The sequence below is a fragment of the Zalophus californianus genome, chromosome 1, assembly GCF_009762305.2.
Source record: "Zalophus californianus isolate mZalCal1 chromosome 1, mZalCal1.pri.v2, whole genome shotgun sequence".
Lineage (NCBI taxonomy): Eukaryota > Metazoa > Chordata > Mammalia > Carnivora > Otariidae > Zalophus > Zalophus californianus.
Window position 1 is genome coordinate 101,404,188 of NC_045595.1, and position 21,797 is coordinate 101,425,984.

General features: G+C 35.6%; 1 protein-coding gene across 2 annotated transcripts in view; it reads right to left on the reverse strand.

Moving 5' to 3' along the window:
* PLOD2 (procollagen-lysine,2-oxoglutarate 5-dioxygenase 2) overlaps window positions 1–21,797 on the reverse strand; it is a 95,588-nt gene that overhangs the window by 29,528 nt on the left and 44,263 nt on the right. For both annotated transcript variants that reach the window (XM_027586477.1, XM_027586476.1), the window contains exons 3-7: window positions 19,821–19,957; window positions 8,769–8,932; window positions 5,578–5,690; window positions 3,296–3,359; window positions 1,968–2,065 (exon numbers count right to left, since the gene is read on the reverse strand). In XM_027586477.1, coding sequence (XP_027442278.1) covers window positions 1,968–2,065; window positions 3,296–3,359; window positions 5,578–5,690; window positions 8,769–8,932; window positions 19,821–19,957 — 576 coding nt within the window. The remainder of the gene's footprint in view (window positions 1–1,967; window positions 2,066–3,295; window positions 3,360–5,577; window positions 5,691–8,768; window positions 8,933–19,820; window positions 19,958–21,797) is intronic.

Here is a 21,797-nt window from a genome sequence, read left to right on the forward strand (position 1 = left end):
CCAGATCTCATACGATACACAAATAAACCAACTGGGTATTCAGACCTGGAGGTCAAGAAAGATACAGGAGCTAGAGTAAGGATTTGGAAATCATCAACATTAAGGTAGGAATGAAGCAAATTAACCAAGAATTTGTGTAGAAGAGAAAAGGAAGGTGTCTCAGAGATACCTGTGGAACGCTTATCTGAAACTAAACTAAATAAAGGGATTACCCCCAACCACTCCTGAGCCACTCCCCACACACAATGTGTTAGATTTTTTAAATGCATATTTAAAAAATAAAGGGAAAATGAGAGAGGTTTAAGAGGCCAGATAATTAGTAGACAAACCAGCAGAGAATTGTGCAAAGGGAAAGAGGACCCCGTGGGATCAACACAGTCAAATGTTATCTTTGGGTAAAGTAAAAATCAGGACTGAAGAGGATGTCACAACACCCATCAGCAGGAGCATTTCCTGGTGTGGTGGGAAGAGGGACTGAGGGAGGGGGCAGTAAGTTGTCTTTACTTTAAAGAGTGTGGCTGTGAAGGGTGGTGGGGGAGGAAGACAGGCAGGCTGGAAGGCAAGGGGATTGAGGAGGATGTTTTAATTTGTTCTGGCTCAGTTTTGTTTTAAGATGGGAAAGAGCAGAGGGTCTTTAAAATGCTGATGAGTAGGAGAGAATAGAGCAGGGAAAACTGATCCAAGATAGAGAAAGGAATGCACCCAGCAAGATGGCTTCGTAGGAGGGCCGGAAGGGGACAAAAACCAAGGTGGAAAGATTAACGAGAGAAGAGGAATCTACTTCTTCCAATTTGATGTTGGAAAGGCTGTCAGTATGGGCTTTCCCTTGCGTTTCTTCCCATCCATATAGCTTTTATTGGAATTCCAGACTACTCAATATTCTGAGACAGCAGGCGACATCTCCCCACCCTCTCTTCCCACAGTGCAGATCTGTTCATCTCTTTCCTAGGTACTATGAGTAAACTAGGCATCTCAGTATCTCAGAACACTAATTTAAGCACAGTTTTCACAAGACCGATAGATATCAAATTTATCTATGAATTTTTCACTCAGTAATATTTTCAGCAAGCTCAATTATATATATTTGAAAAGCATCCAAAATTTCATTAGTCACATTAAGTCTTTGTCAATTATAACCCAGCAACCTTCGTATAAGATAAGTGCAAGAAGAAAGACAATTATCATATGATCTCACTGATATGAGGAATTTGAGAAACAAGACAGAGGATCATAGGGGAAGGGAGCGAAAAATGAAACAAGACGAAAGCAGAGAGGGAGACAAACCATAAAAGACTCAATCTGAGGAAACAAACTGAGGGTTGCTGGAGTGGAAGGGGGTGAGAAGGATGGGGTGGCTGGGTGACGGACATTGGGGAGGGTATGTACTATGGTGAACGCTCTTAATTGTGTAAGACTGATGAATCACAGACCTGTACCCCTGAAACAAATAATATATTATGTTAATTTAAAAAATAAAAAATTAAACATCAAATCTAAAAAAAAAAAAAAATAAGTGCAAGAAGAAGCTTCCAGCCATATAGTTACATCTCAATCTCAACAGAGCTGTAAAGTGAGAAAATGGTGACTTACAGACCTGCACGTTTCCTATTCAGATAGGATACCTGCATGAGGGAAATATGGCCCATTCTCACATTCGCTGTTATTATTAAGCACTAAAGTGAAATGTGTTACCAACAGAATGAAAAGGTATCACTTTGCTTAGGAAACATCATTAGTTTGGTGAATCTGAAAGAAACTACTTAATCTACAGTGTAAAAGATGAAGCCAGTAGATTGCTAGCACCAAAATAGAGCCTCTCAAAGACACCAAAAAAGAAAGGAGCAGAAGGTGAAGGAGGGGAGGGATGGAGGTAAAGGAGGAGGAAGAGAAGAAGATGATATTCTACATATTGCTCTAGAGTCTATTGCCAAGAAATAAAGAAACAGGGAAAAGTCACTGTGACTCACCTTGGTGGGTCCATTTCCATTAACTGCCACTGGTAATGTTTCATAAAAGACATTCTTAGCTCTGGCTTTGCCATTTTCAAATTTCAAAACAACTTCATCTGGGTTAAAAAGAAAAAAACAGATTTTAGTAATTTAAAATGTGTATGTATTCATATACTCACATATATGTGTACATTTATATATATCTTCTGGTTATTATAAAATTTCCCACAAATGCCATTCCACATGCCACAACACTTTTACAAATTTTGCCTATGCTACATCAGAGAGCACCTCAATCACTCCAACCTGGCACTAGCGAACTGAGGTGCTAATCCACTGAGGTGTCTAGCAGAAGGAAAGCATCTTTGCAAACCTGCCTCCAAGACTCTTGATAGTAATGTGATCCAGGATGAACTAAATTATTGTCTGAATTTATTCAGCTGTGAAATGGGATCTTTGCCTGCCTTTCAAAGTTATTATGATGATAATAACAATATAAATATGGTGAATAGAACACTGCCAGACATAAGCAAGGTCTCCACCATTGGCCATCATTGAGAGCATTGCCAGTTCTTGAAAATCAGGCCTAATGCCAATTCCAGGAATACACAAGTCAGGTGGGAGCAGAAACAGCTGGGTGTTTTTGTTGTTGTTTTCCAGTTTCTTCGCATTTCCTAAGCACTCCAAACTAAATGCTTTCATCCTGAGAAATTTTTAAGGTATGAACTGCCTTGAAGAGTTGTACTGAACTGCAATGTATTTTTCATGTTTAAGGTATTAATGCATTAATGAATTAATGTATTTTTATTTTTAATATATTAATTAATTGATGTATTAGTGTATTTTTTTCCAAGACATATGTCTACCTAGAGAAACAAATACAGGCATACATGCATATGCACACAAAAACACAGACACACATACACACACACACACACACATTCCACAGTATATGTGTCTGGTTACCAGTTACCTTCAGCTAGGTAAAGTAGTCTAATACTCATACTCCTGAGTAATTCCCAATATAAAGAACTTCTACTGAAAAATGTGTAATAATAAGGTATAATTAATTTAAAAATACATCTAGTCTCCAGATGGTGAGACACTAAATTCTAAATTACCTAAAGCTAGAAGCTTATCTTTTTTTGCACTAGTCTTAGGACATGATTTTAAGTAAATGTGTTTCACTATATCAAGCTAAGCTCAAGTCCATTATTTTTTAAAAGTTGTAATATCTATACAGTAAACCTTAATCATAGCCCCAAATTGATATGATAAAGGACAGACAGTTGAAATCACAGGTGTTCATTTGTATACATGAGCAATTCAGTATTTAGGAAGCATACCTACAGCTCCATTTAAAGTCTGGAAAATTTTGCATTTGTGATCCAATGTGATGTTAATAGCTTCCTAAAAATGAGAATACAGATACCATTGAAAATGACAATATGCAAACAACACTATCACGTTAATATAGTTTATTCTTTTGCAGAATTTAAAGATCCTATTTGTAAATTATTCCAGCAATATTCTTCAGAAAGACTGTAATTTTATAGTTGATTGAATTAAAGGATAAAGGGAATGGCAAAGTATTCATGCTATTCTCCAAACATTTCCACTTCCCTACCTTATGACTAATTCTGACCAGTGAATTTTTAGCAGAGGTGAAATTATTTCACTTCTAACCTGGAGCATGGAGCTTCCAATTTGAGACGCTAGGTGTGCTCTCTCTCTGGCACATGAACTGGTAAAAGGTCTAAGATGGCTGCTCCATCAGCCAGGGTCCCAAGTGAGGACAGTAAGCAGAAACCCTCTGCTGACCTACGACGGACACATAGCAAGAGAAACCAACCTGTGTTGTGTTAAGCTCTTAGGGTTTCGGTTATTATTACAGCATAATCCCCAATCCGACTGCTACAATAGATACGTAATTAACATAACCATAAAGATTAATTTGCTTTACAAACTTCATGATTCTCAATGCACCAGTTTTTCAGCTACATTTCTCTGTATAATAATACTCTTAAAATTGACTTTGTATATTGTTAGAGACTGAATGTTTGTGTCCCCTCAAAATTCACATGAAGCCCTAACCCACGATGTGATAGTATTTGGAGACAGGGCCTTTGGGTGGTAATTAGGGTTAACTTGAGGTCATGAGATGTCCTCATGACAGAATTAATGCCCACATAAGAAGAGACACCAGGGAGTTTGTACACACATTCTCTCACTCTGTGTGTATGTGTGTGTGTGTCTTTGTGTCTCTGTGTCTCTCTTCAGCGTGAAAGGATACAGCAAGAAGGTGGCTGTCGTCTACAAGCCAGGAAGAGAGTCTTCACCAGAAACTAACCATGCTGGCACCCTGATCTAGGACTTGCAGCCTCCAGAACTGTGAGAAATGCATTTCTATTGTTTAAGCCAACCAGTCTATGGTATTCTGTTATGACAAACCAAACAGACTAGGACACATGCTAACCAGATAAAATCTTAGCCTTCCTGAGAATCTTTTTTTTTATTAAGTTCAATTAGCCAACATATTAGTTTCTGACATAGTGTTCAACGATTTATTAATTGCATATAACACCCAGTGCTCATCACAACACATGCCCTCCTTAATACGCATCACCCGGTTAGGGTACCCTATCCCCCCACCCCCTCCCCTCTGCAACCCTCAGTTTGTTTCCCAGAGTCCAGAGTCTTGAAAGAATCTTAAACAGGATTTATACAACTAAAAATATTATGAACTCAGCAGTGAGAGTTCAGAGAAAGCATTCTGAAGCAGAGACAACTAAATATGACTCAAAGTACATTCACAGTTGAATTACACCGAGAAAGACAAGCATGATGCTGCATGGGCTAGCACTCATGCCAACAGTAGGTTTCTCCACCCAGATGAAAGAGCAAGTCCTCAGGTTTGCTCTGTCAGGCACAGAAGAGGGAAAGCAAAAAATGGAGATGAAGAAAAATAAACATTTTAAGAATAAAGTTTCTTCAGTATTAAGTGTCTAATGAAAATATTTAGATGACTGAAATATTTATCTAAGGAATAGAAACAGCTACAGTTGCAAACTCACCGTTAACATATACTTTAAAAAACTTGTTTCCAATAACAGTACCCACAAATTATATAATTCAGTACATTTCAGAACTATATCAGTTCTAAATTATATCAGCTACATACAGTGAATTTATGAAACATTAACTTACATTATGTAAATATACTAAAAATATTCTCAAATTAGGGAACTTTGGTTCTACTTTTCTCCCAAGTTTCATTTAAATCAATCTCAGGAATGTTCTCTCTCAAGGGCCGGTAACACAGCTATTGTTCCCTACATCCCCTCCTTAATAACAGAACTCAGATTTTCAGTAGGATGTTTCTGCTTGAAATAAAGGCCAACATTTACTTTCCATATTGTGAATAGCCACATAAATATCTTCTGGTCAAAGAAAAGTAAGAGAATTTTTTTTTTTCTAAAAAGGTTATTTAAAGAGAGTTGATTCAACTGAGATGGCCCTTTATTTACTATTCTGCCTGTTAACTGCCTAGAATATGGATGCAATGGCTGGAGCTCCAGTAGCCGTCTTAAACAAGGAGGTTATATTGAAAATGGGAGCTATTCCATACCCTCTTCAGTGGATCAATGTAAATTTTGGTGTAAAATAGCTGATCATCATCATTGTCCTGGAGATTCCACTGTTGAACTATCTGGTTGATATACGGAGCATAACCAATAAATCCTGCAATATAACAGAGAGAAATTAGAGAATTTAGTAGTCAAAGACCAAAACTTGTGTCTATTAATTCCACTGACCAGTTGCACAGAGTTGTAAAGCCATTAGGCCTAATCCTTAGGTTGGAATTTTACAGCTCACCATGAAAGAAATGTTATTGAGCATCCTTTGATTTATATATAAACTATAATAGAGTGAGTTTTTACCACCAACTACAAATCAGACACTCGTTTTGAATAAACACATTCCCCAAATTAATTGACACAAGAGAGGGAATAATGTTTGCCAAGGCTCCTAAGGGAAAAAGTTACTAGGAAAAGAACAGAATAAGACAGAAGAATTTTCTTCCTGACCTTCTAAAATGCTCTTTCTTGGATCCTTTGGAGAGGATTCACTGTTTCTGGGGGAAAAAAAAAAATCTCTACTACAGTGGTTTTAATGTCAGTGCTGGTGATGCTAACAAAATCAAAGGAATGTTGGAAATGCCACTGACTGCAAACATCTCAAAGAAATTCTATATCTAGGACATTTTGGGAATTTTTCCTTTCCTTGAACTAGTCATTACTGTACCTGCTAAACCATTTTCTGGCCAGATTTTTTGTGTCACAGTCTGGAGAAAGGAAGTCTAAAATTGGATTGTTCCCCTTGGCCTTCGAGCATAAGCATTAAATTTGCCAATAACAGTTGTCTATAAAAGACACAGACAACAGGATCATTTTTCCCCTTTTTGAATCTTCCTCTGCATTTCAGAAATGCAGCCAAGCTGCTATGTTTCATTGACATGCAATACTTTTAAAAAGGGACCAATGTCACTCCTGTGAATTGAAAGAAAACCTAATTTTTTACCCTCAAAATTAAAATTTCCTTGTAGGAATAAAAGAATGAAAAGAAATAAGTCCGGGAATAATACTGTTAACCTAGAGAAAACAAGACAAAATGAAAACATACTTAAACCAATCACTGGTTGCTCATTTTTGTTATTTTCATCAAATTAAAAAATCCTAAAACACTGAAAAATATGCATTTTTAATTCCTATGACCCATCTACTGTGATGAAAAATATGTCCAAATAGTGACACATGACATTTTCCAATGGCTTATATTGCTGTTTTTCAAAAATTATGTTTCCTTATCCTTTTTATAAATCTATTTCAAAAATGAAAAGAAATTTCATCTATTTCAAAGTATGTGAGATATATTTCATATGATTTATATTTTTTATTAAACTGCCATATTATTTCAAACTAATAAAGTTTATAATATTCTGAAATTTTCCTGATTAGGAAACATGTTTTCTTTCCATGAAAAACCTTTTTCAACTAAATGATATAATCATAAACAAAACTCTTGTCCCTTAAATAACTGTCAATATACCATTCATGAAATTACATAAACCTTTACTGAATATATTTAGATTTCCTAGCATCACTTTCATTACTATGACTACAGAAAGCAAAGATCATGTTTTGATGTCCTTATATGATCTCTTTCCCACTTAAAAGCACCTTTTCCTTAATTAAACTAGCTCACAAAGGCACTCACTTGCTAGTCTTCTGCTGTTTCCACAGCACTGTGCATCTGACTGAAATTTAGATTCCTGAATAGATACGTCACTATCTAGATAAATTTACATATGATATTTTACTACATATGTCATGTTTAGAAAAATTAATAAATGTAAAATAAAACTTCTCCCAGAGGTCCATAGCTAAATGGTTTTTAAACTATCTAAGACTTCAGATAAGTTAAAAGCTAGCCATGTGTTACTGAGAACCTGACAGTTTGGAAGTAGAAGTTGCACCAATCCATAAATGAGGGTTCAGACAGAGACGTCAAGAGTGGGCAACAGTCTTAGGAGAAGCTTCATCAGCACATAAACTACAAATGTAAGAGGAAAAGACGGCTAAGGCAATGATGTCGGAGTGACCAATCTGAGAAAACCTAGGTTCTGACTTGAATGTGGAAGTAAAATCCAAAGGTGGTGGATAGATTGGGAGAAAAATAAAATGGTCAAGAGATCTCCCAAACGATAAACTGTGGTTATCTTGAGATGGAGAGAAAAAGTGAGCTGAAACTAGGCAATACAAACTGGAATTTAAGGTTTCAGAAGTGCAGTATTTATAATGGGCTGACAAAGCTCCAAGGTACAACGACGGGAATGGGTTGCTAAAATATATTGCAGGTAAATAGAGCTGGAATTGAGGCACCTCAGAGAAATTATATTACTTGCTAAAGGTTTCATTTCTATAAGTGACTTGAGCAGAGCCTAGAATCCAAAAATGCTGTTACCTCAAGTGGTCCTTACTTGAACTAGACTGAATAATACGAGTTATAGACATGCAAATCACCCCCAAAAGTTTGTTTTCCCAGTGTGGCTTGCAATTTCCACCCAAATTGTTTTTCTAACATGTTCCCCATCCTATTTGGTTATGTCTTCTGGTCATATGTTTACATTAATCCAGTCTAAGGAAAACATTTTGGAGTCATAATAATGTCCAAAGTCAAGTTTTATTTTATTTTTTGAACGGAGAGGGGAAATGTGATAATTTGTTCCTTTAATCCATGATTAAAGCTAATGCAGCACTTTATACCCACTCAGTGCCGAGCTTTTTGTCTAGTGATTTCAAGACAAATCACTCATTTACTCTGATATCTTTAAAATATACATAAAATTAAGTAATGCCTGTTTTTATAGCTACATAATTAGTTCGCCCTAAGGGAACTTACTAACCCCATTATCCTAGAGCCAGAAAATTCTCAATGAAACTATAATCAGAAGACCCGAAAAGTCACTTAAATTGGGGGAACATGGATTTTCCACTTACAGTCTGGAAATAATATTTACACCACTTAGTTTTGTTAGGAGCATCAAATGATATGACATGTGGAAAATCTTTTGTCAACTACAAAACCCACCATGGATTCTAAACTGATATTATTTTTTCATAGTAATAAAATGATAATGGTTATTTAAAGCTTCAGGTCTATAGTTACATATACCAAAAAAAAAAAAAAAGGTTGTTTCATCAATCTTTATAATTTTCTGTGACTAGCATTAAACTCCTCTGCCAGTATCTTACCCACCTCCCGAATTCAGGTAGCGTTTCCCAATGTGCACAATGGGATACTTGTCTGCTAGTCTTTTATCTGGCCACAGAATTCCATCTGCTGCAAACACCACTTTGTGGTTTGACTTTTGAAACTTTTTTAGAACTTCTTCTGGACCACCAGCAAATATGACATTAAAGCTGTTTAATGAGGGGGGAAAAAGAAGTTTTAAAATACACTTGTCAGAATTTAGGCACATAAACCAAGAAATACTCACTAATAAAGTTAGAATTCAGAATCCAAACTAAGATTAATACCAACGATTTACAGAATATTCCAATTTTCCCTCAAGTTAAATTATATAGATTGTACTAAGTTATTCTTACATTATATTGGCAAATGAAGTCCAAATAAAGACAACGTTTTTAGTACTAGTCTTAGCATCCCCTCAAATCAAAATGCTAAAGCAGTGCTGAAAGGTTGAAAAGTCAATAACTCACTGTATAACTTAATAATAAAGACATAGTCATTGACAGAAGCTGCCATTATAACTGCCTAATATTTCAATGTAATTTGTACCCATCCATTAAAATTTCTGAAGATTTCATTATCTTTAACACAATATGTTTGACTACTAAATGTCACCTATACAAATTTATATTTGAATCATTGTTTAGCCTAAAATCTTAAAATAAAAGTGTTTAGACAAGTGCATCTTTTTAAAGCTCAGTAAATTTGAAAAAAAAAAGTCTAAAAGTTGACACTATAATGTCTATGGTTTCACTGACTTTTCTGGAGACATTATTGCTCATTGTTCATTCACAGAATGACAATGACTTAACAAAATAGGAAGTGTAAAACCCACTACCTGATATGCTTCCACTCTGCAATAAATTCTTTATTCTTGTTACAAACACAAATTGTTTTGCATCCTTTTTTTTTTTCACAAAAGAGTACCTCAGGTCCAAAAGTTTCTAAAGATGATAATTTATTGACCTAACATCCCACGTAGCAAACAATAAGAACAAACTAACGTTCACGAATTCGGCACCAAGTCTTCCTAACAGCCGATAGTCCAGATGCACTGCTGGGGTATGTGAGTGGAGGAGTAAGGAGGCTGTCCCACATTCCTATCCCAGCCACACTTGCTCTCAGCGAGCCTGTTAATATGCCAGGAGGGTAGTACTGCATCAGGCAAGATTTAATAACTTTCTATATATGAATTATTTTATCAAAATAAAACACACTATTGCTCATCTCTATAAAAGTAAACACCACACGAGTTTTAAAAATTACTTTAGCAAGAATAGTGCAAGTTTATTCTTGTGGAAGAGATGATAACTGAGCCCCCATATACATTCCCAAGCTTTATTTGAATAATGGAATCCCCCTGTGCTAACCAGGCACATGGCCATCCTGCTGAAGACTACTCTGAAGCTAGATGTGGCCAAATTATTAAGTCTATCCAGTAGAATGTGAGTGAGACTGGTGTGCTTCTCTAATCTCCTGGTCCTGTACTTTAAAAAGAAGTTGCTTGCCCTCTTCTCCTTCCCTCTCTTTCCCTTTCATGGTGAACTACACCTCCCAAGTAAAAAATACTTGACATACACACATCCTCACCATAAAGTCCACTTCTGAATCTTAAAGTCAAACTAAGAGAGTTAAAATATTACTAATGTGCAACTAAATTTAGTAATTGTACCCAGCCAATTTTTTTAAAGAGTAAAAATAAGGTTGGGATCAGAGAGATAGACTATTTCATTTTATATTGTTCTAGAGGATTTAAATTTTATGATGTGTTTTTTCTTCAGTTATAGAAAATATTACCTCAAAATTAAAACATATCTATATATACAACATTTTGGTACATAGCTTTTTCTTTCTTCCAGAATCAATTGGCAAGCTTCTGTTAATACTGTTAATAACATAATCACAAAGAGACTCAGGACATACAATTTAAAGTCTGCTAGTTGGGTTTTTAATTTCAGCTCTGCCCTGAGCTATCTGAGTAACCTTAAACCAGTTACTTAAACTCTTTTTTTTTTTTTTTTTTTTAAAGATTTTATTTATTTATTTGAGAGAGAGAGAATGAGAGATAGAGAGCACGAGAGGGAAGAGGGTCAGAGGGAGAAGCAGACTCCCCGCCGAGCAGGGAGCCCGATGCGGGACTCGATCCCGGGACTCCAGGACCATGACCTGAGCCGAAGGCAGTCGCTTAACCAACTGAGCCACCCAGGCGCCCCAGTTACTTAAACTCTTTATGTTTCAGTTTCTTTATGTAGAAAATGGGGGAGGGGAGAGCTTATCAAGTTATTGAAAAAATTAAAAATTAAGAATACACGGCACATTATAAACACCCAATGGAGTTAAAAATTAACATTATTGTTACTAGAAGAAAGAGACTGCAGTAATGGGAGAGGCAGGAAGAAAACTCACTTTTAAGTTTATACCAATCTGTAGTTTAAAATAATTTTTATTTTTATATACACGTGTTAAGATAAATTCTAAATCAGAATAAATGTGTTCTGACTAAAACCTCAAACTAACTTTTCCCTGTTGATTTAAGAAACGGAATTAACCTGACTACACAAAATAATATTTATAAAAATATATCAATTTCCTCTTTTCCTTATAAACAAGTACTATTTAACTCCTCAGTATGACCACTTTAGACTTCTGCCTACTAAGATAATCCATCCTCTTTTCTAACAGGGGTAATTTCCTGAAGACTGCTAGTTGTTGATATATTATTTTTAACATTAAAGATTAGGAAAGAAGACCAGCATCATGGGTAATTGAGCCATGAGAGGCAAGGAAAATAAATCAAACCTTCTGAGACAGAGATTGCCCTGCAAGTTGCAGAAGAACCCCAATACATTGTCTGGACATGGAAAAAGGGGCTATATATAATGTCAGAGAATCACATGATTGGACACTGAGGTCAACTGATTCAGAAATTTTGCAGGTAGCATTGCCTTTAGCGGTATAAATGCACATTTGGAAAGTGAATATTTTCTGTCTTTATAACCCTAGTGAAGGGATACAGTATCTATCCTGTATGTCTCAAACTATTAGCAAAAGGCAGTAGCTTGAAAAGGAGGATTTGTAGCAACTTTTACTTTTATGATTTAGTAGTTTATAAGCATGCATTACCTTTATAACAAAAAACAATTATTTTAAAGCAAAATGTAAAGGCAAAAATTATGTTCACATAATTTAAGTAAGAATTTGAATAAAAATTTAAGGTTGCTAAAACTTTCCCATCATTTTAGTGGCATTGCCATTTCTGTGTTTAAGTACTTTAGAAAAGTTCTCTAAATTGATTTAAAACTTTTCAAAGGGAAGAAAGTTTTTCTACTTAAAATTACTTTGGCCACAACAACCCAAATAATCAAATTTTTAAAAAAATGCACAACGGGGGTGCCTGGGTGGCTCAGTTGGTTAAGCGACTGCCTTCAGCTCAGGTCACGATCCTGGAGTCCCGGGATCCGGTCCCGCATCGGGCTCCCTGCTCAGAGGGGAGTCTGCTTCTCCCTCTGACCCTCCCCCCTCTCATGCTCTCTCTATCTCATTCTCTCTCTCAAATAAATAAATAAAATCTAAAAAAAAAAAATGCACAACGGTCACAAAAATAATTCTCGTAGGATTTTGGTCCATTTAAATATGAAGAATAAAATAAAAATTTCCATAGTTAACTCTGGTAAATATTCCTGGGTCCTGCAAAAAGCATAAGGTCCCACCTAATGTGGTCACACTGAGTTCTCTAACAGACAAGCGTCTATTCTTCTGTGTTCCCTGTTTCTGTGGCACCATCAACCACCCAGTCACCCAAGTTGAAAATCTTTCTTCCAGCCTTGCCTCCTTCCTTCTTTCTATAGCATCTCTCATCAAATATTTCACCAAATCCTATTGATTCCATCTACTTAATCTATTTAGCATTCAAATCCTCTCCACTCTTTCTAGGAGACACTGGACTAGATTAATTCAAAAATCCTACAAGCCCCCACATTACCTACCTCCACCCCACTTCTGATAAGGACTGACTAATATAAACTCCTCTGGAAACCATTCCAGTTCCCAGACTGGATCAGTGGTTCTCAACTAGGTCTAGAGCAGGACTCTACAAATATTTCCTATCTAGTCTTTTACAGAAAATACTTTCAGCTTTGAGGGCAATATGGTCTCCCTCACAAGGACCCAGTTCTGCTGTTGTGATGGAAGGGCAGCCAGAAGCAGTTGACATAGCTGTGTTCCAATAAAACTATTTCTAAAAACAAGAAGTAGGCTACACCATGGTTTACCAATCCCTGACCTTGGAATAAAGTCTAAATTAATCAGCACCACAATAATAACTTTCCATTAAATAACCTGTTCTGAAACCAGACTGAATTATTTGATCTGTCATCTGTGTTTACTCATAATGTTCCATCTACTTAGCACATCTTTTCCCAACTGGGTCCACACCTTTCACTCCTGAGGCCCATTTCCAGTCTCACCTCTTCTAAAAACTTCTAGTGGATCAACCTAAATGGAAAAGATCATTTCCTTCCTTTTAACTCCCACAGCTCTTTTCGTTTCTCCTTTCATGAAACATTTTATTTCTTGCTCTTCATGCTTGGAATGCCTATCTTACATGAGACTGCCTGCTCTTCCTTCTTGGGCCAGATCCACATCTTTATTCATCTGTGTATTCCCCCAGCCCTGTATTTTGAAGATAGTCAGTAAATATTTGTTGAACAAATGAATGAATAAATGAATGAATGAATGAGTCATCCCCAGTCTTAACAAGAAGCAAAAGCTATCGGGTAGCCAGAAAAGAAAGCAACAGAAGTGTACCCTAATTTTATTTATTTGTTCCTCCCCAATCCAACAATTTCTTCATCATCACTGACACAAACTTAAGCCAAAAGTTATAATCATCCAAACTATTAGCAGCTGGTGTTTAAAAGCTTAAAGTCTAACGAAACTGAAGCACACAAGTAGCAACACACCTGATGTTTTCGTCTTTAATCATGTCCTCACCTTAAATACGTATCTTTATTTCTATAGATTATAGCACAAACCAGTACTAGGAAACCACTCTCCCCTCCCCCTGAAAAAAAAAGGCAGTTAAAACTGTCAACCAGGGGACGCATGGCTGGCTCAGTCAGTAGAGCATGAGACTCTTCTTGATCTCAGGGTCATGAGTTCTAATCCCACACTGGGTGTGGAGCCTACTTAAAAAGAATAAGTAAACAAATATTTTTTAAACAACATTGACCCAGTCGAACTTGCAAAATAAATTACAATAAAATCATAGTATAAAATGATAAATAAATTTTCTGTAAGAATTTTGAAGGAAGGAGTAGGAATTAGCTCTTAAAAAGTAGGTACTACTTTAAAAACTAAATATTACTGGGAGGCTTTTTCCTCCAAATGGTATAGACTTTCATTTCCTGTATAGAATTCTTACTGAGGTTGGGTAGAGGCAGGAGTCAATGAGGACACTGCCGAGCTGGAGAGTCATTTTCTCCAGACTGTTTTCTGAGTGGCTAGTGCTACGTAACACCTAACAAAGAAGGCAGCCAAGACGGGAATGGTTGCAAGACATCAAACTGCTCAAGCTGCTAGCTACCTGTGAGGCCACGAGTCACCAGCACTTGTTTCTGGGTCAGTCTCCTTATTGGGAAAATAGTCAAAAGGTGGTTAATTAAATGAAAATTTCCCTCTACTTTTAAATAACAGTTAAGTTTATCTCTGCAACATGAGAACTTTTAAATCTGACACATATTTAGTACGCAGTAAGTATTCAGTAAATCAATGAGGGAATTAAAAAAATTTTAAAAATCCCCCAAGTTTATGATTACGCAGCTACGACATGCCAATCCATATTGGCATTTTCTATCCATATACAGAGCTATGGATAGAAAAACGTATCCAGGGGGCAAGATTTCTGTCCCACTCAGCCCATTTCCCCAACTCCAGTTCCAACCACAGGGGCCAGCACCATATTTTGCACATAACAGATACTTCATACATGTTTACTCAAAAGAACAAACTTTAAGGAGTAGGCAATGTGGTTTGGGAAAAAATTATATATATATATGTTATACATTATATACACACACATATATTTGTACACATACATACACAAAGTAATGCCATATAAGAGTATCATATATATCAATCTACAGATAAATAGATAATACATACACATATACATATATATACATCCAATGCTTCTTTTGTATACAATTTATTTCTTCCTCATTGCAACATACCCACTGATATATTCAGTAAATATTAACAAGAACATCTGAACAATTTGAAAATAACAAAAATCACTCATTTCCTACATAATTCCTAAACATATTTCAGACTATTCTGGATGACCCAGAAGGCAGTGCAATATATTTAAGTAACAGCTAATGATTTCAATCTTTCCTTCAAAAAAGGGAAAAAAGAAAAAAGCAATACTGAAACTAAAAACTCTGATGTATTTTGGCCTTCCTTCATACTAATATAATGAAATGTTGTCCATTGCTAATGAATAGGTTCTTTGTGTCTGCACATTTAAATTGTCATCACTGCAGGGAAGGAGGAGTCCATCAAATAAATCTGCCCTAGTTGGTTAAAATTATAACCATCATACTTGAAAAGCTTTGCTTTCAGAAAATTTTTATTCTGTCTTCTGTATAAACTATGTAAGACAACATAAAATGCAGGCATGCTGGGTATGTAACCTGAACTCTGAAAGGTATAAAATATTTATTTCATGGAATAAAATAGAGAGGATCTGGTCATCTATAAAATGAATACATATAAATTATATTTATGACAATAACAATAAAATCATAAAAATATTTTATAAACAATTACCAAAATGATTCAATAAAACAGAACCTTTGACAATTTTCTAAAAGTAAATGATTCTAAAGAGATTATGCCAACATGTGAATTTTTTTTTAACATCCAAACTTTTTTGAAGACATATTATGTCTTTCAAATTAGGTCTGTTCAGTTTTATTTGCAAAATTAGTATAATATAAGAATTCCTTGAGCGTGGGATCTATGTTTATCTCTTCTTTTGAAGTGTTAAGTTTAATGCCTGGATCACAGTCTGCTCAAGACATGTGTACCAAATGCAAAGCGAAAAATCTGTCCACTGATCTCACTTTCTCAGCAAAATAATAGTTAGTAGTCAAAAAAAGAAACATTGGCCTATATCTGGAAGATCAGAAGCATCATTTTCATGGCTTCTGACAATCAAAATTCGTTTTTCTAATGATTTCAATCTTTGAGATTTAGAAAATTTGGATGCTTTCCTACCTTTATAAATCATTTTATTTCTCTAAGTGAATGAAGAAAATCAATCTTTAAAAACAGTTACAGGGAGCTTGGGTGGTTCAGTCGGTTAAGTGCTGACTCCTGGCTTTGGCTCAGGTTGTAGAATTGAGCCCCACATTGGGCTCCACATGCAGTGGGGATTCCGCTTGAGGTAAGATAAAGGAATTGACTTTGCAGTTTATAAGCTTTTGCTATCTACCTATAGATAGGTATAGGTTCCTATTCCTCTGTTCCTCCCCTACCCTCTCTCCAAAATAAATAAGTAAATCTTAAAACAAAATTAAAAACAGTTTCAAAACACCCACCATATTTCTCCTCTTGGAAGATCTATTTCTCACTCTTTTAATGCAAGTTTCTGTTACCTAATATTTATCAATACCTTGCTATTTACCCAGACAATATTTAAATCAGGTACATCCCCAAGTTTCACTGTCTAGAAATAAGGACAATTAGAATCCAACATGGTAAGTGAATGGAAGCTAGCGATATACAAGCGGTAAGACATATATATTAACAGAAAAGATTTGTATGACTAAGATCATCCCTGTGTTTTCAACCAGGATTACTTATCCTCAATCAATGTCCCCATACCAGAGCCAACTAGAAAACTATTATAATAATGGCTTTACTTTATATTCATTTTAATTCTATATAGGCTGTTGTATTGTAACATTGACTACCATTCTAGTTTTTTAAGTTCAGTCTTCCTTACTGCTACAGGTAGATAGCAAGAGCTTATAAACTGCAAAGTCAATTCCTTTATCTTACCTCAAAGTCATAAAGTTAATCATATTTAAACAAATACTTAAATGAACTGAGGAGTCTCTATCTACCAAAATCCTTGGGTACGTATTATCATAGAGGAAATAACACTTTTTGGTGAGGCCAATAACCAGCACCAAACATGTCTTTTAAATATTTCATATATTGGGAGTCTTTCAAAATGTAGCACATCTGTATTCTGATTATTGGCATTATATTCAGCATCACCAAAAAAATAGAAATTTCTGCTCAGTCCAAATTCAAACTCAAATATTTACACCAACTTTATTTCTAATTACTTTTCTTCTAAAGAATTTTCTTAAGTCTAAAAGAAAAAGAATAAAAGAAATAACCAAAGTTTTTATTAGACATTAATGTGATACCCAAAAAAAGTATTCTACCACATGCTTATTTTGGAGTCTGGACTCTGCTGGTTTATAATTTATTGTATCTAGTACAGAACAAGCTTGTGGAGATATTCAATTTGTATCTAATTTATTCATAATAAAACACTTTCTGTTACATATTGGCCTATACATTATTCTAAAACAAGAAAAAAAAACCTGTTTACTATATAATAATAATTAGATCTGACCATCTGTCTTCAATGTGACTAAAATAAAAGAAATACATAATTTGCAAGGTAATTCTAAAAGTAATGCAATGTACCTTGTAATAAAACTCAAAGTGTTTAGTTACCTTGATTAAGGTAAATTATAAAATCATTATGGAATAATTTTTCTCCTTAAGGGAACTGCAGCTACCATGCTACAATATTTGTCCTCAAAATCTTTATGAGCCAATTCCAAAAGAACTCCTCATACTCCTCCATTACAAGTCATCAAATTCATTATAATTATTGGTAGTTGCTCTAATCAAGGAGAGATTTTCAGCTTTACAAAACATCTAATTATATTCACACATACACACACATACATACACACACTACAGTATGAAATAACTTGAAAAAAATTTGTGATACTTTCTCATATGAATAGCTTCAGTTTTCATTTTAAGAACCCAAACTCTTGCCAAATGTTTGTATCTAAATTAAATATGATAAACTTACCCTATAGAGTACATTTATAAAGTACATTTATAGAGTACATTTATAAACATCTAGTCTCTAACTTTAAATGTTCATCCAAACGACAGTTTAGAAGACATATTCCCATGGAAGCAATGTTATAAAATTGTTTCCAAATTAAGGAGCACAAGGGATTATTTGGAGGTATTAGAAATGTTCTAAAGGGCACCTGGGTGGCTCAGGCGGTTAAGCATCCAACTCTTGATTTTGGCTCAGGTCATAAGCTCAGGGCTGTGAGATCAAGCCCTGCACTGGGTTCTGTGCTGGGTATGGAGCCTGCCTAAGATTCTCTATCTCAGGGCCCCTAGGTGGCTCAGTTGGTTAAGCATCTGCCTTCAGCTCAGGTCATGATCTCAGGGTCCTGGGATCAAGTCCCACATCGGGCTCCCTGCTCAATGGGGAGTCTGCTTCTCCCTCTCCCTCTGCCTCTCCTCCTGCTTGTGCTCTCTCACTCGCTCTCTCAAATAAATAAAATCTTTTTAAAAGACTCTTTTTTCCTCACCCTCTGCCCCTCTTCCCCCTCATATAAATCTTACTGTTGTCTTTTTTGTCAAGCTGGATCTTAACATATCATCTAAATAAACAAATGCAACCTCAAGAAGTTTTAAGATATCTCAAAGTGTCCCTTTTCTTAAGAGAAACAACTGGCATCTAATTAAATCAGTTTCTTCTAAGGCTAAATCTTAGATTTGGGGGGGGCAGGTGGAATGGGGCAGGAGGGTAAAGGTAGAGGTTAAGAGGTTTTTCTGAAAACACAAAAGGAGGCTTGGGTGTCTAAAACCATTACTGGCACATATGTGGTAACTTTTACAAGGAGAATTGGCCTCAAAGTCAAAATCAAAACATGTGTGGCAAGTTCAAGCTGACCAAAATGGTTGTTTGAAATCCACGGTAATTTTAAACCAAAACATACTCAATATTTAATCTGAACAGTTATTATGAGCTTCCCACTCTTTTTCAAGGATAAAAAATATATAATAATAGATTCTGCAAAAAAATTCCTGGTACACAAGCTGACAACAGCTATCCCACATTTCATGTTGCAAGGACAAGTTAGCTATAAGCAGAACTTTATTTCTTTCCTGGGAGACATTAGGGAAATTCTAAAGAAGCAAGTATACAGACGCTCTCAACTTTTAATGGTTGATGGCACCAGGACTTCATTATGTCTATTTTCATTTCAAAATTTATGCCTTTCTTACTTATAGACTTGCATAAAAAGCATTACCCTTACTTTTATCTGCATTAATTTATGGTGTTGGATTTTCAAATTGAGGAAGAGATATAAATAATCTTTGCTAAGTTACAGAGGAAAACACAAGATTTAAAATGAGCAATCAAGGACAAAAAACAAAAAGGTAGAAAAAATGGAAGAGAAGGTAGCAACCACTAATGACTCATGATAACCTGACATTACAAAAACTTGCAGAAAGAAGATAAAGAAGGACAGTGGACACTTAAAATTAAGTAGAAGGAAAGTAAAACAATATACAAAAAGATATTCGCACACTAGAAAGGCTTTTCTTTTTAAAAAATAGGCTTTCTCACTTCTCACTTATAACTTTCCATGATCTGTTTCTTTCTGGTTGACCAGGATCCACTGAATTACTTTCCTCAATACAAAAGCTCAACATGATCTTTCTTCCATCTCAAGTTAGAATTAAAACATGAATTTCACAAAAATGCTAGCTCATGCCATGTTTTTTCATTGTTGCTTACAGTAAATCATCAGATTCAATCCATTAAATAATTATGTCAGACCATGGTTTTATAATTATGAGTAAAATCTACTTTTTAAAACAGTAATTCCTTCAGAATAAAGTAATTTAATATATAATTCACAAATATGAATTTTGACACTTTTAAAAAATAATTTAATGTAAACTTAAAAATCCATAAATTATTTCTCTTACCATTCAGTAAACAAAACAACCAAATCCTCTTGATTGGCATAATGTTGCATGATTTCTTTCATTAATCTCACTTTCTGGCCCCCTCCAATAGTATTAATTCCATCACCACCTCTCCATTCTTCTCCTTGACCAAGGACCTATAAATGAAATCAACATTTATCACTGAGCAAAACTCAAGTTATGACAGTATCATAAAAGCTAGAAGTCATCAGCAACTTGTATAGTATAACACAGTATCCACTCTTTAAACATTTCACTAAATCACAAAATCACGATGCTACAGAGAAAAACACTTGATGCATTAGGTCAGGTCATGATTCTTCAATGTTATCCACCCCATAAAATGCCATTCCCAATTTTACCATTTCAAAAGTAGAGTCTAATCTAAGGAGATCAAGGGGTATGGGGGGCACAAACAATATTTCTCATATCTTACTTCTATTTGTTCAGATAAAATGAAAAAGAAAATACAGAAACTTTCCATAACTTTTCAATCTGGCAGGAAATCTGCATGATGAACACAAAGCTCAGAAACTCCTGAACAGGGCCCTTAGGTAATTTTCCTACTGAACCAAATGGATTGTTCAAGGAAAGACAGAGGACATTAGGTCAAATGTCACCTTCTTTACCTTATAAATCTTAAACTTACATTACTCTCAAAAGCTTAATAATAATTTATCAATGCAAGAAATTGCCTAAGCACAATTAATCAAAGCTAAACTTGTAGCTGTTCTCCTCACTGTTCGCCTTAGGCTCCGCAGTTGCCTCCCACATTGCAAGTGCATGGTAACACTGGGCTGCTTCCATAGTTTGGTGATTGTAGATAATGCTGCTATAAACACAGAGAGGCATGTATCCCTTGAATTAGTGTTTTTGTATTTGGGGGGGTAAAAATCCAGTAGTGCAATTACTGGGTCGTAGGGTAGTTCTAGTCTTAATTTTCTGAGGAACCTCCATACTGTTCACAGTGGCTGCACCAGTTTGCATTCCTTCCAACAGTACAAGAGGCCTCCTTTTTCTCCACATCCTTGCCAACACTTCCTGTTCCTTGTGTTTTTGATTTTTGCTATTCTGACAGGTGTGATGTGATACCTCATTGTAGTTTTGATTTGCATTTCCCTGATAATGAGTGATGCTGAGCATCTTTTCATGTGTCTGTTGGCCATGTGGATGCCTTCTTTGGGGAAATGTCTGTTCATGTCTTCTGCCTATTTTTTGTATTGGATTATTTGTTTTTTAGGTATTGAGTTGTATCAGTTCTTTATATATTTTGGATACTCAGTTCTTTATATATTTTGGATACTCACCCTTTATCAGATATATCATTTGCAAAAATCTTCTCCCACTCAGTAGTTGCCTTTTAGTTTTGTTGCTTATTAGAAAATAAATACTATTAGCGCCAACATCACTAAACACTGAACCAAATATAAACCTGGCTGGCAAAGCCCAGATCCTAGCCTCAGATCTCTAGTTATTACTTTATCACCACCTCTACTGCAGGTTGGGGATAAACGCTACCAAGAAAACTCAAAACTGATGTGGATCTGGATTCATTTGGGGGCTAGTCTAGGAGAATTATTAATTTAGTAGAATTATTAGTTTTTGCCCTAAAAACTGGCCTCCTCTGACCCTGTGATTTGTAATACTTCCACTCCAAAACCCTTCTGGATTTCTCCAATATCATAGTAATACCAGACCCAGCCACTTCCAAGAGCCTACTCTGTGCAGTGCAGCATGCTAAGCTCTATTCTCTATTTTCTTTCCACTCCATCAGTGTGTCAAACTTTAGTATGCATCAGAATCATGTAGAGGGTCTGTTAAAACACAGACTGCATTGGGGCGCCTGGGTGGCACAATCTGTTAGGTGCCTGACTCTTGGTTTCAGCTCCAGGCATGATCTCAGGGTCATGGGATTGAGCCCCACAACAGGCCCTGTGCTCAGTGAAGGGTGTGCTTGAGATTCTCCCATTCGTGCTC